This window comes from Macaca thibetana, chromosome 5 (genome assembly GCF_024542745.1).
Source record: "Macaca thibetana thibetana isolate TM-01 chromosome 5, ASM2454274v1, whole genome shotgun sequence".
Taxonomy (NCBI): Eukaryota; Metazoa; Chordata; class Mammalia; order Primates; family Cercopithecidae; genus Macaca; species Macaca thibetana.
In genome coordinates, this window is record NC_065582.1 from 14,358,441 (window position 1) to 14,377,042 (window position 18,602).

An 18,602-nucleotide genomic window follows, 5' to 3' on the forward strand; every position below is an offset into this window, starting at 1 on the left:
CAGAACTGAACTCTAAATACTGGGACAGTGGACCAATCTCAGTGTAACTGTTAAGATATTAACTATGCTAGTACATAAATTATAGGAAGAAATAAATAAGAAAAAATAAGAACTTTATTAGAGTTAAAAAAGTTCTAAACTTTTTTTAAAAAGTTAAAACTTTATTAAAAGTATTAAAAAATAAAGTTCTTATTTTTTCTGATGTCTAATGGAAAAGTTGACAGAAATTTTCTGCTAGTCTCATAAGGTGGCATTGATAAAATGGAAAACTCTGTAAAGCATCTAGTTTAGATTTTAATATACAAGAGACTTACGGCAGCCAGAGATGGAAAATTGATAAAAAGTTTGCATCATGTGGATGCTTCTCAGATCACCGTAAGTTGTGACTGAAATTAAATTAAAATAAAATAACTTCTCAAAATGTTGAACATTTTATTTTGTTTATGTCTGTGTTTGCTTTTTTAGATTATTCAAGTCATGATATATACTCTTTGGCCAAAACTTTAAAAAAATATATATATTCTCCTATCAGATTGTCCTAGGATAAAATTTTATATAATTTATGACTGCTTACATTTTTATAATCCTAAAGTAATTTTTAAATAAACATTTTATTTTGGAATAATTTTAGATTTACAGAAAGGTAAAGATGGTACCGTTTCCATATATACCAAACCTAGTCCGCCCTGTGACTGACACTTTACATTAGTATGGTATATTTGTTACAATTAATGAACCAATAATGATACACTATTGTTAACTAAAAGTCCATGCTTCTTTCTGATTTCCTTCGTTTTTGCAAAATGTTCTTTTTCTGTTTCAGTATCCCATTCAAGATACCATATTACTTTTAATTGTCTCCCCTTAGACTACTAAGAACTACAACATTTTCTAAGACTTGCCTTGTTTTCAAAGGACTTGGCGGTTTTAAGGAGTATTAGCTAAGTAATACATTTTGTAAATGCACTTCGGTTGTAATTTGTTGGATATTTTTCTCATGGTTAGATTGGGGTTTTGAGTAATGAGGAGGAAGGTCACAGAGATGAGGTATTGTTCTCATCATATCGTATCAAGAGTGTCTAAAGTACTTTTACTTAAAAAGAAAAACTAAACACATAAAATAACACATTATCTGATCCAAGCCTTCCTAAGCAAAGTAGTTCTATTAAAAATAATTATGTAAAGCATCTATTTTATGATAAACATCCTGTATATTGAAGGTTAATACTCTATGGATCTCTATTTTCTTTTTACAGAATACTTGAAATCTTCCAGTTTCTAACTTTGTTAATATAAAATTAAATTGTAGAATGTGATGCCCTCTAAAAAGTTTAGGGAAATATCTCCATAACATATGAATTTCTAATTTCTACTTACAAATATACTCTAGTTTAAATGAAGGCATCTTCAGGTATAGGTTTTTCAATCCAATTTTGCAATAAAGCCAGGAATTAATCTCAAGGATAGCAAATACTCATCCTCAACTTTTTAGACTTGATGGCTCCCAAGGCAACGATCTGGGTACATTCACTCACATTAACTGTTGTCAATGTGATTAGCCTCAATATTACACATTCAGGTGACACTTGACAAAGGAAAATATGGTTTGTAAAATTGGCTAATTCAAACTCAAATATACTTTTAGTATGCCAAATAGTTTCAAACAAGTAATAGTTAGTATTTAAATAGACCACTAGAGTAAGGATGAAATAATAACCACAGACTACTAATGGTCTTTTGAAGTACTGATTTGTTGGTGAATGCCTTTATTTTTCAACTAGAAATTTTATGCCTGCCATACTGGGAAAAATCTTTATGCAAAGATATTTTAAAATTATTTTCAGAAAAAACTCAAGAGCTATATATTTTTTTGGACTCTGCCTTTCAAGCAATAACATTTTGCAAAAGATATTGCTTCACAACATATTGAGATTCCATTTCTTTATCTCTGTTTCTCATTTTGAGATTAACCACTACTATAGTTTATATGTTAAGGTTGCTTTACGGGGAAACTAAGTGTTTTGAGGGTATTAAAGTTAAATATTCAGTGAAGAATTAGTAAGACTAGCATTATTATATTGGGAACACTGGTCAAAAGTACTTTTCTCAGTCCGGGCACAGTGGCTCACACATGTAATCCCAGCATTTTGGGAGGCCGAGGCAGGTGAATCACCTAAGGGCTGGAGTTCAAGACCAGCTTAACCAACATGGTGAAACCCTGTCTCTACTCAAAATACAAAAATCAGCTGGGCGTGGTGGCGGGTGCCTGTAATCCCAGCTACTTGGGAAGCTGAGGCAGAAGAATTGCTTGAACCCGGGAGGTGGAAGTTGCAGTGGGCCGAGATCATGCCATTGCACTCCAGCCTGGTTGATTGAGTGAGACTCCATCTCAAAAAAAAAAAAAAAAAGTATATTTCTCAGACATTTACAGTGTCACTGATATTAAAATTATATTATATTGTTAGTACTCACCAAATGGAAATTTCCTTTGCAGTAATATTTGCTGAAAAATGTATGTTGTACTTGAAACAGAGTTTTACTCTTGTTGCCCAGGCTGGAGTGCAGTGGCGTGATCTCCTCTCACTGTTACCTCCACCTCCTGGGTTCAAGAGATTCTCCTGGCTCAGCCTCAGTAGCTGGGATCACAGGTGTTCCACCACGACAGGCTAATCTTTGTGTTTTTGGTAGAGATAGGGTTTCACCATGTTGGTCAGGCTGGTCTCAAACACCTCCTGACCTCAGGTGATCAGCGGGCGTCATCCTCCCAAAGTGCTGGGATTACAGGCATGAGCCACCACGAAGCCCATCGGATGCTTTTATTTTTATATAATTTGACTTTATTTGAATTTTATTTTCAATTGAAAAAATAAAATCTCTAGCTCAGTTTTATTTTTTTTAAGAATCTGTTACAAGGATTGATGTGTCATTCTGCATTGCGAGGATTCATCAAGAAACAAAACAGAGTCCCTGTCCCTGGGGAGCCCCTAGTACTGTCAGAATACATGGGAGACTTGTACATGAAGACCTGCGTACTAAACCTATTGATGAACATGCATATAGCTTACACTGCACAAAGAGGAGGGGATTAATGTCTGTGATAAAGAAGTGTTGACTAGTGGAGATCTAAGGCCTAGTACAGTACCCATTGTGGGCACACAGGACATTTTAATTACAGTGATGCACCCCCTAATGTGTTCATCAGTGCTGAACCACGTGTCAGAGGGTGGTCCCATAGGCTTACAATACCATATTTTTACTGTACCTTTTCTATGGTTAGATATGTTTAGAGACACAAATACTTACCATCATGTTACAATTGCCTACAGTATTTGGTGTAGTAACATGCTGTGTAGAATTATGGCCTAAGAGCAATAGGCTATACCATGTAACGTAGGTTTGTAGTAGGCTACACATCTAGATTTGTGTAAGTATATGCTAGGATGTCTGTACAAGGACTAAATTGCCTAATGATGAATTTCTCAAAATGTATTCCTTTCTTTTAAGAATGTATAACTGTATTAACAAATTAGTGAGTAAAAGGGACTCTTGATCTTGGGTTGGGAGGATAGAAAGAACTTCTACAAGTAACCCAGAAGGTGTGAATTAGAATGAAATACATAGAGTGCTGCAGTCATACATGTGCTAGATCTGGATGGAGAGGTTCAGTAGTTGCAAAACTCTGATGTGTCATGTAAATCTTGAAGTATATGAACATGATTTGTGGAGTGGATGAGACCAATGCAAGATAATAAAGAAGAAAGTGTTGCAGTTAGTTTTTAAAAGTTGACTTTACTTTTTAGAGCCATTTTAAATTGGCAGCAATATTGAACAGAAGGTACACAGACTCACATGTATTCCTTTCTCTTACATATATGCAGCCTCCCCTACTCTTAAAATCCCTCACCAGACTGGTACATTTGCTACAATCAACAAACCTACATTGACGCATCATCACCCAAAGTCCACAGTTGAAATCAGGGTTTACTCTTGGTGTTGTACATTCTACGGGTTTGAACAAATGTAAAATGTTGTGTATCAACCATTATAGTATCACACAGAGTGTTTCACTGCCCTAAAAGTCCTCTGCGCTCTACCTGTTCATCCCTCCCTCACCCTCAACACCTGGAGACCCCTGATTCTTTCACTGTCTCCACAGTTTTGTCTTTCCCAGAAAGTCATAGTTGGAATCATGCAGTATACAGCTTTTACAGGTTGGCTTCTTTCACTTAGCAATATGCATTTAAGTTTCCTCCACATCATTTCCTGGCTTTATAGCCCAATTTGTTCTTTTTAAAAATATTTTTATTTTACTGACTGATTGATTTAAATTGACAAATAAAAGTTGTATGTATTTATTTTGCACCACATATTGGTTTGAAATATGTATACATTGTGGAATGGCTAAATCAAGCTAATTGATAAATGCATTACCTCACATGGTTTTTTTGTATTGAGAACACTTAAAACCTACTCTCTTAACCATTTTCAAGACTACAACACACTGTTATTAACTATAGTGACCATGTTGTACAATAGACTTCTTAACTTATTCCTTCTGTCTAACTAAATCTTGTGTGCTTTGACCAGTATCTATCCCCAACCCCATCACCTCCAGCTCATTTCTTTTTAGCATGGACTAATATTCCATTGTCTAGATATACCAAGGTTTATTTAACCATTCACCTACTGAGAAACATCTTGGTTACTTCCAAGTTTTGGCAATTAGCAAAACGCTTTAAATGTCTGTGTGCAGGTTTTTCTGTGGACACCAGTTTTCAGCTCATTCAAGTAAATATCAGAGAGTTGATGGCAGGATTATATGGCAACAGTATGGTAAGTTTTGTAATACGTTGCCAAGTCCTTTCCAAAGCTGCTGTACCATTTTGCATTCCCATGAAAAATATGTGAGAGTTCCTACATTGCAATTAGTTTTGCACTTTAGAAAAATTCTTCTGACTAAAAGTAAAGGCTGGATTGAAGAGGAAAAATGCTTGAGGTAGGGAAAATTTATATTGTTTACTCTGTCAATTATGTTCTATTACTTTGTGATTTTATATACAGTTATTTCACTACCATGTTTGCTTCCAATTGTATGAGCAGTGATGTTTTTAAAACTTTCTATATTTTAACTTGGCCTTGTCATTTCTAAATTAATATGATTTTTCTTCTAGCTGCCATTTTGGGTGTGCTATTTATAAATCATCCTGATAGAATCTTCTTCGGTTTTTCATATGTATGTATGTATGTATGTACATATCTATCTATCTATCTATCTATCTATCTATCTATCTATCTATCTATCTATCGCTCTTCCTGCCTGTTAGCTAAATATGTTTTCTTGTTTTGTTTTGGGTTTTGGTTTTTTTGAGACAGTCTACTTCTGTCACCCAGGCTGGAGTGCAGTGGTGGAATCTCGGTTCACTGCAATCTCCGCCTCCCAGGTTCAAGTGATTCTCCTGCCTCAGCCTCCCTAGTAGCTGGGATTGCAGACGCACACCACCATGCCTAGCTAATTTTTGTATTTTAAGTAGAGATGGGGTTTCACCATGCTGTCCAGGCTGGTCTTGAACTCCTGACCTCAGGTGATCCACCCACCTCAGCCTCCAAAAGTGCCAGGATTACAGGCATGAGCTACCAAGCCCGGCCTAGCTAAATACGGTTTTAAGTGAGACAGAAAGCAAAGCACTAGTTGAAAATGTGTGTGAGCTGGTGTACAGGCAAGAGGGTGTGCTCCTGTAATCATTTCCTTCCCTCGAAACCCCGAGTATATTATACAGGGAGGTAGAATCACCCTGTGGCAAATATTTAGATGTTTTCTTTGGTATGCCTCATTCCTTTGACAATCATAATAATATTAAATATACCCGTCATTGTTTTGTTTAGTTGCTTTCTCTGGTTCTTTAAAATTTTTCCTATCACAAATCTGGATGTAATTTTTTTACAAAAATTATCATTTCAGTCTGTATAGTTCTGTTTTATTTCTATTGAATGTGCCAAAAAGTATTCAAGTAGCATTTATTTTTTTTAACATTTTTAAATATTTGAAGTTCTGATTCAATGATAATCTCTCAGCAGATTGACACATGCATATGCTATATGTGGTGTTCTCCTGGATTGTGATAAAGCTTATAATTTCCTTTATGTGATCAATTTTAAGAGCTATTTTTATGCTACAATTTCACATAGAAATTAGAGCCTGTATGTTGCCATTTGGTAGAAAAACAGACATAATCTCACTGGTCTGAAACATATTTCACTTCATCCCAGGACAATGATATGAAGAGATGCACCAACATTTATTGCCAAGACTTTTGCTTGTCTTGCACAACTTTCTGAAGGTCCCAGTGGAGGAGGTGATTTGAAGAGCAACAACGCACATGCTGATTTAGGGATCATACACTTTCAAACAACGGAAACACCTTTAAAACAATAATTACATTTTAGCATGGCCTTCTTCATTGCTTCTTTTCAAGTTTAAATATGAAAACTAACATCCTCGCTGACTTTCAGTGACTTTTCTTTTTTTTTTTTTTGAGACAAAGTGTCACTCTGTCACCCAGGCTGGAGTGCAATGGCGTGATCTCATCTCACTGCAACCTGCACCTCCTGGGTTCAAGTGATTCTCCTGCCTCAGTCTCCTGAATAGCTGGAATTACAGAAGCCCCGCCACCACACCTGGCTAATTTTTGTATTTTTAGTAGAGATGGGGTTTCACCATTTCATCTGAAATTAAACGCCCATCAAGGAATGCACACTGGTTATCACTCACTTCTAATGAAATTATATTTTTCTTTGATATTGAGATACAGTCAATGTGTCAACATTGTTTAAATTCTCCATCTGACTTAGAAAGATAATATTCTAGTGTTTTCATCAGAGTTATAGATAAATTTATTATGTATATACTAAGTATATACTAGTTGCACAATTAAATGTATGTAGGGTTTGCCTGTAAATCTGATATCTCAGTTTTTTTGGTTACTTAGCAAAATATTTAATAATGAAAGTTAGAATAACCAAGGTAGAAAAGTCCATAATAATTGTTCATCAATGGCAGAATTACCTTACTTGCAGGGGTGCTAGTAAAAAGTATCACACTGTCAACCTAAGTGAGATACTACAGCCATAGTTATAATTTTTCTTCCACATAAATCAGATCAGCATATGCATTCAATGACAGTTTCATTTACTTGATTATTTTGCTTCTTCATTCTAATTTTTGTTAATTTTAACTTGAGGAAGAAGAAGCAAGGGAAATTTGTTAACAGGGAAATTTGAGTAGTTTTAGCTCACTTGTGGTTACTCTGTTTTATTAAGTAATAGCAACACTTTATTTTTGTGTTTTAAAAAAATTGTGACTATGTTAGTGTATGATTTTTCCAGCAATATTTTTGTTAATGTTTTTAGCACCATATTTCCTTTATTCAGCATTATATTTCTAAGAAAATATTTACAAGCCAAGAGTATATCTAGTATTTCTATTTTTTAACATAATATATTAAAATTTTCAACACTTGAATTCATATGTTTATCACTAGGGCCATACTTGGTTGTAGACAACTTTAATGTCCATATACTTCTTTTTTTTTTTTTGAGACGGAATCTTGCTCTGTCACCCAGGCTGGAGTGCAACGGTACGATCTCGGCTCACTGAAACCTCTGCTTCCCGGGTTCAAGCAATTCTCCTGCCTCAGCCTCCTGAGTAGCTGGGATTACATGCCCAGCTAATTTTTTTATTTTTAGTGGAGACGGGGTTTCACCATGTTGGCCAGGCTGAACTCCTAACCTTGTGATCCACCCGCCTCAGCCTCCCAAAGTGCTGGGATTACAGGTGTGAGCCACCATGCCCAGCCTATATACTTCTTTTTAATTTTGCTCTCCCCCAAAATCTTTCACTTTTCCTCATCTTTTCCAACAAATGAGGAATCATCGTCTTGTAAAATCTTGAGATTTGTCAGTTTAAAAACGACATTTAACTGTCAATACTGTATTATTGTGAACAGTTGCCTTTTATTTGTCATATTTTTATTTTTAGTTATCAGGTTAATGTATCAAAACCCAATAAATCATAAGGATAAACACATGGTAAGATACATTTTCTCACAAGACAAGCCTAACATTCACAACATCATTCATTCAACAGATATTTGCTGAGTGTCTACTGTGTCTCAGGCACTATCTTGAGCATTAGAGATAAGCAGTAAGTAAAACAGACAAAAAGTTGAATATATTTCCCCACCAAAGCATAAGAGCTCATGCCCTGATTTCTATTAATTTTAACTGGGAATAAAAAAACTCTGGACAATGTGATGTGATAAACTTACCAAGAGTGTGCTTGCCTTTCTAGCAGTTTTCGTGACTATCATTTTGTGGCTTTAGACATTATGTAAACCTGCTCCATTTAAAAAATAAATTTATGGAGCAGAATAATTGGTTTTGATTATGCTATTTTTCTCTTAACTATTTTTAAAAAAGGACATTGAGTACTTTTAATACTCTTTTACCTTCTGCAAAGTAACAATACATAGTAATAATGTATTTGTTATTTCGGTGGGCTGATAGTTTTATTTTACTTTTTAAAAAAAGGTATCTCGGCCGAGCGCAGTGGCTTACGCCTGTAATCCCAGAACTTTCGGAGGCCGAGGTGGGCGGATTGCCTGAGCTCAGGAGTTCGCGACCAGCCTGGGCAACACGGTGAAACCCCGTCTCTACTACACAAAAAATTAGCCAGGTGTGACGGCGTGCACCTGTATTCCTAGCTACTCGAGAGACTGAGGCAAGAGAATTGCTTGAACCCGGGAGGTGGAGGTTGCAGTGAGCCGAGATCATGCCAACTGCACTCCAGCCTGGGCCACAGAGTGAGATGCTGTCTCAAAAAACAAACAAACAAACAAACAAAACAAAAACAAGTTACCTCATATGACAGGATTTAAGATTTTCTTCCTCTATATCTAAGGTAACATTTTTCAGCCCTTACACTCACTGTCTGAAAATTCTCTGTAGCTTTATCCCTGTAGTTCAGTGTAGGAAACCAGACAGTTTCACCGATCATTTTATTCTGATGAAATCATCTTTACCAAATGAGATTGAAGTATTTAATCATTTCACAATGACACTGGTGGTTTTTATGAACCAAACCACACAGTGAACACTTAGATTATAATATTAGCATTTCATATATGCTCATGAATAGATTCCTCAAATCATTTTTTGTTATATAAATAGATTTTATTTTTTAGAACCATTTTAGGTTCACAGCAAAACTGAGAAGGAAGTACAGGGATTTCTTACATAGCCCCCTCCCCAACAAATGGACAGACTCCCATTATCAACACCTCACCACCACCCTAATGGCAAATTTACGATCGATGTATCTACGTTGACACATCACAATTGCCCAAAGTCTAGAGCTTAGACGAGGATTTCCTCTGGGTGTTGCACATTCTTTGGGTTTTGGCAAATGTATAATGACATGTATCCACCATGATACTTTCATACGGAATAGTTTCATGGCTCTACAAATCTTCTATGCTCCACTTATTCATCCCTCTCATTCCCCCTACACTTGGCAACCACTGCACTCTTTACTGTCTCCCAACTTTTTCTTTTTCCAGAATGTCATAGAGCTGAAATTACACAGAAAGTGACTGCCCTTTTCGGATTGCTTTTTTTCACTTAGTCATATGCATTTAAAATTCCTCTAAGTCTTTTCAGAGCTTGATAGCTAATTTTGTTTTAGTGATGATTAATATTCCATCCTTTATCTAGATGTGCTGGAGTTTATTTATCTGTTTATCTACTGAAGGACATTTTGGCTGCTTCCAAGTTTGGGCATTTTTGAATAAAGTTATAAGCATAACAAATCATTTAAAATAATTTTTTGATCACAACTTGAGCATAGGTAGTTTTGGGCTGTATTGCTGATGACGATGACGATCATGATCATTGCATATTTTTGAGTAATTTACATAACAATTTAGTAATTTTCTCTGCATTAAGCTATACACTGTGTAATTTCCAGAGCCTACTTGATTGTAATGCTTTTTCACTTTGCAATTGTAGTGATAGTATGTTCTGGTATTCATTTTCTTCCCTTTAACTTGGTGTTTTCCTGCCTTAGTGTTGCAGTTTTCAAACAGGAGCTATTTTCCCCTCAGGGAAATTGAGACATTTTGATTGCACAACCGATATCTGACATCTAGTGGTTAGAGGCCAGTGATATTGTTAAGTGTCCTATATTGTACAGGACAGTCCCCTTAACAAATAATGATCTGGCCTCAAGTTCAGTAGTGACAAATTCAAGACACTCTGATTTAGATATTTGGCTCATATCCAGTTACCCCATTCATTAATGCCTTTGGCTATTTCCTTGACATTAGTAGGTGTGTCTGGTTTATCATCTCATTGTTTTTTTAAACAATAGGAATAGTACCCTGTCAGTGTCTGCAGTTGAAGAGCAAAGAAGTCTTTACAACAAATGTACTCCTGAGATCTCCTTTGATTCCAATATAGAAGGAGTTATTAACACTGCATATCTATCAGAATCACCTGCAGTGATTTTAAAAATATAAATATAGTTAGCATAAGAGGACCTGAGCTTCTTTTTCTCTCTCACATTAACCAGATGATCCTAATGTCTGGCCATGGTAAAAACCGTTATTAGAAGTTGCATTCCCTCAGCTATTGTCTATCTATTGAAGCTTCGTTTAAAATCACAGGATTATTAAACTCTGAGCCATTTCTGCCTTTGATAAAATTTAAAGGTATTTCCTTTGTTGTTAAAGTGGGAAACATGATTGGATTGCTACTCTTTAAATTCATTCCAAGATGAGAAAATACTACCAAAATATATTACTGTGAAATATAAGGTTCTGAGCTAAGATTTAGTAAACTATTTTTATATCCTATGCCTTGAAAAATGAGAAACAATGACCTGAGTTCAATCTGATAGAATATTGTTGGTTATAAAGAGGCTTTGGATACATCAAAACATCCATTTTATTCATTTCACTAAAGTTTAAATGTGCCTTATATCTGAAACTCTTCATTATATCATAACATTCCATTCAATATGTAGCATATGTTTTCATCAGTTAGTTCAGAGACTCAGAGACTTTTGGAATCAGAGTCAGCTGGCTTCTTTTCATCAATGCTGCTGACTTCCAAGGTGTTATTTTTACCTCTACCGGTGCACATCTGCTGAAGTTGCCACAGAAAGTCTCGACCTCAACAGGGAGTGATTTTCTTAGACATTAAGTCTAAGTTCATAGGAGTTCAGATGAAAAACCAATTATATTTTACAAGTCATTTTCATGTTAAATACACTGCAATCTCAATGGCTACATAATCAAGAAGCAATAATATGTCGCGTTTTTCTAAAGAACATGAAACCTTGCCTCTTGCAATTCTGTTTCAATTTCTCTACCAGATTTCTAAAAGTGATTAGAATATCCAGACTGACATCAAAACAATAATCACATGTGTTTTTATTTAATTTCAAGTGACAAAGAAATAATTCATAACAATTTTGTTGAATCAATGCTAACATGTGGTAGGATATCAAGAAATTTATACTGAGTAAAAACAAAAATCAAGCAGGAAATATAGTAGGAGGATGCTTGTTTTGCCACATTTGCATGTTCTGATGAAATGCTACTAAAAATGGAATATGTCAGATATTAATTAAATATATAGCACCCAATTTTTATCATTTTATACCAGTTTTACTATCAAAGATCAATGAATTAACTAATTCAAATTAAGGAAGCTTTACTGAATTTTTTTGTGTGTGTATGAGTCAGGAGGAATTAGTCAGCATTTTAATATATGTGAGTGATCCTAGATAATGACCAAAATAAGAAAAGCCAATGAGGCCACTTTATTTATGTAATTTCTACAGAACTTATCTTCCTTTCCTAGAATTACTATAAATTAAAATTCAGTGTCTGCTCAAAGCAATAAACACCCAATGGGACAGAAATAGTTTCCTTATGTCCATACCTACCTTTTGAAAGTACTAAGTAATACATTTTTATTAAATCAGACTATCTCCTCTCTTTGAGTTACTGCTTACGTTTTCTGCTAAGTGATTTTATATAGAATCTTCCCCTTGTTTACATCATAGCCCTATAAGAAAAGTATCATAATTTCCAGTTCACAAATTACAAAAGTGACTATGGGAGATTAAGTGATATGTCAAACTAGTGACTAGGTCATCTGATTTCAAGTTCAGTAGTACTTTTATCACTTTTTTCATTTTTCCACTGTTTCCCAAACAGATATTATGAAGATGAATTTCAGAAAGTGTTTAATCAAAAAGCAGAAATTAATAAAGGTGCACATACACAAAAATTGTTTTCAGAATCAGAAAAATTTCTCACATTCTCAGAGTTTGTTCTAACAAAAGTAAGAGCAGCTTACTAATTTATTTAACATTCAGATGACAAAAAATATATATCCATTATATGACTAACAGTGTGACATTAGAAATAAATTTATAATTATACAATATTTTATTACAGCAAAAGATTTTCTACATAGGATTATGCATGATCAATTTGAATAATTCTTCAATTTTAGTAATTATCAGATTCTGAAATAGAACATAAAATGGAGAGATCAAATTACATTTTAGCTTCTTTAAATACTTCAGTGAATACTTTAGTGAACTGCTACACCCTGAAATATAATCAGTTTACATTCGAAGTTAGAAAATAAAGACTTTTGCATTTTTCTAGCACAAAATTTATGCATTAATAGTAATGAAAATATTTTCTCACCACACTGATTTACTTTATATCATCCAACTTTGTTAATTTGCTGTAACGTAGCTCAGAGCAGAAAGAAGATGTAAGTCAGTCCTGTGGTTTCAGCAGTTAGACCTTTTATCGCCTTGTAAAGTAGCAGTAGCGACACACTTCAAAGTGTTCCAAGCTACTTTGAATCTAAACCTATTGAGTTATAAGTCCCATTCTACATTGAACAGCATCTTCAAAAGAAGCTTTAGAAAGATCCCTCAGGGTAGAACAAAGGAAAAATAAGATAAAGAGGATGCAACCAAAAGCATGCTGATTACTCTTCCATGGATTTTAGAGTTGCTTTTAGTCCTCCAAAGCAATGTGCTTCCGGCTGCCATATCATGTTCATTGTTCTAGAGACTATACATTAGCCTTGAGATTTACAATTGCAAATAATGAAAATGTTAATAGAAAAGATTTTTCCCCCAAAGGTGTTCTTTTAAGAGGATTTCTTCACTTTCAGCATGGTTTCCAAGAATTTCTGGAGCCTTCCTTCTTGAGAGAGAGTTCATTTTGAATAACTTTCCCAAACTCAAGAACTTATTCTTTTAATTTATCCAAACATGTAATGAAATCTAATTCCTTCATTCTATAAGACTATATATAATTATATAATTCCATAGTATGTACACAATATATGTAGCAATAGTAGTAATTGCATTGATATTTGCAATGATAAAAATAGCTAATATTTTTGTCAGAGCTTCTTATGTAACAAGTTTCAATGCTAAATGCTTTTCATGCATTATCTCATCGCAGGCTCACTTAAACATATGAAGCCAATTTAGAGTTACTTCCATTTTACAGAGGCAGAAACAGAAGTATAAAGAGCAGACTACACTCAAGCCAGCTGAAAAGCCTACGCCTTTCACGAGTATGCCGGAAGACCCCTTTTATTGCTAAAAGCATGTGATATTCAGTTTAGGAACACAGTAACTGGCATGTCAGTGCTTGTTAAATTAATAGAGAGACAGATTTCTACTTCTTGCATATTAGAATCCAAGGCAAAAGATGGAAAATGACCTGCATTATATCGTATAGTTTATTAGGGTTAGAGGTGAATGGGTATTGCCGCTTGGAGTATGCTTATCCATGTTCAGAGGCTTAGGTGACTGTTGTCACTTAGCCTGGGTGCCTAAGCAATGTTGTGATAGGGCAGGGAAGCCTTTGAGAGGCGAGAAATTCTGAGCTGACCCCTCCACTATTCTGTGAGCTTCATCTATTGATATACTTCATTTCACATTCCAGAAGGAAAGGATAAAGACCACTTAAAAATATTAATAGTATCCTTTCACTCTGGGGAAGATGAGCAAAATGTTTACCCTTTTGCTCATGTGTGTCTCAAGTGTGTCTTAAGACCAAATATTCTCTATATTTCCACCTGGGTTATTTTATTCTTTAATCAGTAAAATAAGGGGGAAGTGTTATTGCCTTACATGGCTGAAATCCTGCCATAAATCTTTATGCATATTTACGCATAGTTAGCCTCATAAGTATATGTTCAGCGAGACCAAAATAATTCTAAAAGGAATGTAAATGTTGATATTATTTTTAAAAAGAATAGCTTTTTAATGATAGTTACTCTCCTTCCTTAGGTGATTTAAATAAATTAACATTCAGCAAGTTTTATTCGCTAATATTCTTAAGGTAGGGTTTGTTTCATCTTACATGTATAAGGTTTAAATACATCTGCCAAATCTTAGCTTAAGGATGTTGTCAAGACAGATGTTGGCCCCCACTACTAGCATTTCATAGTAGAGACAAAAAGGAAGTAAGAGTTGAGATGAGATAAAACAATATTATTAGAAAACATGTGTTCAAGAATGCTCTGGGTTTCTGAAGTACTGGGGCATTTAGTAACTGCTATTTAATGGAAAGGTTTGATCTCCTGCCTCTCTTTATATGTTTTATATAAATTTCTTGCTATCCTTAATCCCAATAAACTCTATGTTAATCACTATACAACTTTAATATAGATGCATAAGTTCTATCACAGGATTGATTCCCATTTTACTATTTTTCAAAAATGCTAATTTCAGTACATATTAAGAGGGTTATAGAATAAGTTTGACTTGTTTGAGATTTCACCTAAATCATGAGGTAAAATCTAGCTAATAACTCATCACAAAAGAGATGAATAGGGTTGAATAAGGTATCTAGCTTCATTCAGTATATTTATTATATGCTGTATTGCTATTTTGAAAATGTGACTGCTTGAGGTGTTAAAACTTTAGCCAGAATGCACTAGTGAATCTATTCCAGTCTTTGATCAAAGTGTGCTTCTGAAATTCAGAAGAACCAAATATCTATAGAAATGTAGCTTTTGGCATCCAGGGGCTATATTTCAGACCGTTTTCTATCTAATGTCTATCATCCATCCACTAATACATACATCTATCTACATGTCCTTTTACTCAGCATTTATACTATGTGTGAACTAAAACTTCATGTAAATCCATGTTTAAACTAAGTATTCTATTCAGTTCTGTCTATGATACATGAACTCCTTTTATGCACTTTATAAATATTAAAAATGTTTCTGAAATGTATTTTAAAAACTTTATTTTCAAAATTAAAATAATATTTTACTATACATAAGTATGTATATACTATATATATAAAATATATGTTAACATGCATAAAACAAAACAGACTTAAGTTTATAAAAAAATTTTAAAAGAAGAGTACACACTAATATTATATACTAATGTGATTTAAGAATTACCATATTTGTTAATTGTAAACATGGTTAAATAGCTTAAATATTTATGACATGACATGATGACAGTTTAGTCCTACATAAATTTATTGACAGACTTTTAATTCTTCCGAATTCCCTTTGCAAGGTGAATACTTTCTAAATACCTAGGAATATTTTCTAAAGTTAAAAAAAAAATCCGTGGTGCGATTTTAAGTTTAAATACATGGATGAAAAGGCATGGTAATGCAGATAGATTATTTTTTTCTTTGTACATCAGAACCTCTGCCAAGATATGATTTTCCAGCAGGTTTATTCACTTAACCCATTATACGCACTATTTCTCAACTTCCTGTGCTGCAAATCAACAGTGTTGTGATACTGACTTATATACTGTGTACCTATAAACTTCCTATAATTGAGCTTTGCAGATTAAACACAAAATTATTCCTTTTTGGTAGATTACATTTTCTCTCTCCATTTCTTTCTCTTTTGCAGTTCATTATGCTGACATACCTTTTCATGTTGGCCTGGCTGGGAGTCACGGCTTTCACCTCACTGCCAGTTTACATGTACTTCAATCTGTGGACCATCTGCCGGAACACCACATTAGTGGAGGGAGCAAATCTCTGCTTGGACCTTCGTCAGTTTGGTAGGTGGATATTGGATCTCTTAACTGTAAAACCCCGCCCAGTATTGTATTACCTACATAGCTGCCTCTAAAATATTACAGATCCCTTTGGAATGATCAGTACCTCTTCTACCACAGAGATAAATTTATCAGAGTATTCCTGCTAAGACTATTCCTTTCAAATTTAAAGTAGAAAGTCAAGGGTGAATGGATGTTAATATCACAACATATACACATGTATATTGACCAGGATGTCAGATCACATTCCCTGGTATTGACAGGTTAGAAGTGTGGTTTCCTTTTCTTGATTCCTTTGCTCTTTTCCAAACTCAATGTGATATCTGCATTCTACTTTCATCCTCCCATGAAAAACTGCACAAAATGTCAAGTCTACAATAAAGATCACCTAAGAAGGACATGGTTCATTGTCTTCTGAAATGGGAGGACAACATCTTAGTTAGCATTTAATAATGATAAAAACAAAAAACGTTAAATAAATTAGCAGTCTGCTTTGGTTATTTTCATTTAGGGCTAAAATCCCATGTAAAAATAATACTCGTATGTATATAGGTTTACCACATATAGACCCTATTTTAAGTTCTTCACATGTGTCACATTGTTTACTTCTCATGACTCTATATGGTAGGCAATACTGTTTTCTTCTTTTGTAGATGACAAAACTGAGGCACAGTGGGGTTGTTCAGTGACTTGTCCAAGGTTATACAGCTAGCAACTGACAGAGCTAGGATTCAAACATGGGCAACACAGGTTGAATCAGAGGCTGTGTTCTTGCTCATAAGTCAACTCTCTTTCATATTAAAACTTAGTACTGAGCTGGAAGTGGAAAAGTAGAGTATAATCTCAGTTAGCCTATTTGAGATTCTATGTTATCATGTGTAACATGATGGGAGCTACAGAATTTATAAAGACATGCAAATCCACATTTGCAAATGGATTATTTTTTATCTGAACAGACATTAAAAGCCAACCTACTAACACCTGGGGACACTGAGCTTTTTTCTCTAATGAGGTTTCCTCATACTTCAGAAAAGCAGGAAACATTTCACTTAGATGGGGTGTGAAGGGCTTGTGGCTTTACGGTTATGCTGTAAGTAGATTATAGGGTAGCCAACTAGCTGTGTGTTCAGAACAGGCTTACCTACCATCCTAACAGATGAAGCCTTAAGTCCCCCCGTAGTGTGATCCACTACACTACACTAGTTCGCATTTAATAATAATAAAATCAGGTGGGGCGTGGTGGCTCATGCCAGCACTTTGGGAGGCCAAGGCAGGCACATCACCTAAGGTCAGGAGTTTGAGACCAGTGCGGCCAATGTAGTGAAATCCTGTCTCTACTAAAAATAAAAAAATTAGTCGGGCATGGTGGCACATGCCTGTAGTCCCAGCTACTCAGGAGGCTGAGGCAGGAGAATTTCTTGAATCCAGGAGACAGAGGTTGTATTTAGCTGAGATGGTACCACTGCACTCCAGACTGGGCGACAGAGTGAGACTCCATATCAAGATAAATAAATAAATAAATAAATAAATACAGATAAAATCAAAGAGTGCCAAATAAGTGAGCAGTCCTCTTTGGTTAATTTTATTTAGGGCAAAAATCTCATGTAATAATAATACTCATATGTACATGCATACAGGGGGAAAAGTTCTATGGGTGACATTATGGCAAGAGGGAATACAGACATTGGGGAGGTTTTACTCTCAAAATCAAATCCCTTGTAGAAATCAGAAAAGGAGCCCACAGCAAATGCTGCTGGAGGACACTGCAGAACAGCTGCTTAGAAAGCCATGACTCTGCTTTCAGCCCCTTGTCCTAAACGTCTTCCTTTTATTCTGCTGATCCTAAAAGTTAAATTTGAAAAACATGTGATTAGCCTCTCAAATAGGGTTGGTAGGTTAAAATACAGGGCACCCAGTTAAATTTGAATTTCAGATAAACAAGCTATATTTTAATTACAAGTATGGTACCCAATATTGTATGGGATATAGTTATACTAAAATGATTTGTTCTTTATCTGAAATTCAAGTTTAACTAAGCGACACTGAGATTGTTTTCACTGTTAAATCTGTTAACCCTACTCTCAGAGCTTCGGTTTATCTTAAGAAAGTGTTACCACTGGAATACATGAGGGTCAGATTCTCTTGAATGTGATTGTTTATATTTTCAGAAATACACAACAGATTAGCATGTTCTGATTAGAAACATTTCATTTCTTATAGTGTAATAAATGCTAATAGTTAAGTAGGTGATTATAAGGTCTTTGGTATTATCAAACCAGATTCTAAACTGAAAAAATATTGGGAGACTTTAGAAAAATAATATTTAAAATTTCCCCAAGTTGGTTTTCTAAAGGACAGAAAGAGTAATCCTTTGTAAAAGATAAATGGACCATCTTAATATTTTCAACTTTAAAAAAAGAAAAACTTATTAATTCTCAATGCATTCAAGTGCTTGTGA

General features: G+C 34.7%; 1 protein-coding gene across 4 annotated transcripts in view; it reads left to right on the plus strand.

The window, feature by feature from the left end:
* The window catches only part of GPM6A (glycoprotein M6A), a 368,770-nt gene that overhangs the window by 335,085 nt on the left and 15,083 nt on the right, over positions 1–18,602 (plus strand). For all 4 annotated transcript variants that reach the window (XM_050791341.1, XM_050791342.1, XM_050791340.1 and 1 more), the window contains exon 4: positions 15,994–16,147. In XM_050791341.1, coding sequence (XP_050647298.1) covers positions 15,994–16,147 — 154 coding nt within the window. The remainder of the gene's footprint in view (positions 1–15,993; positions 16,148–18,602) is intronic.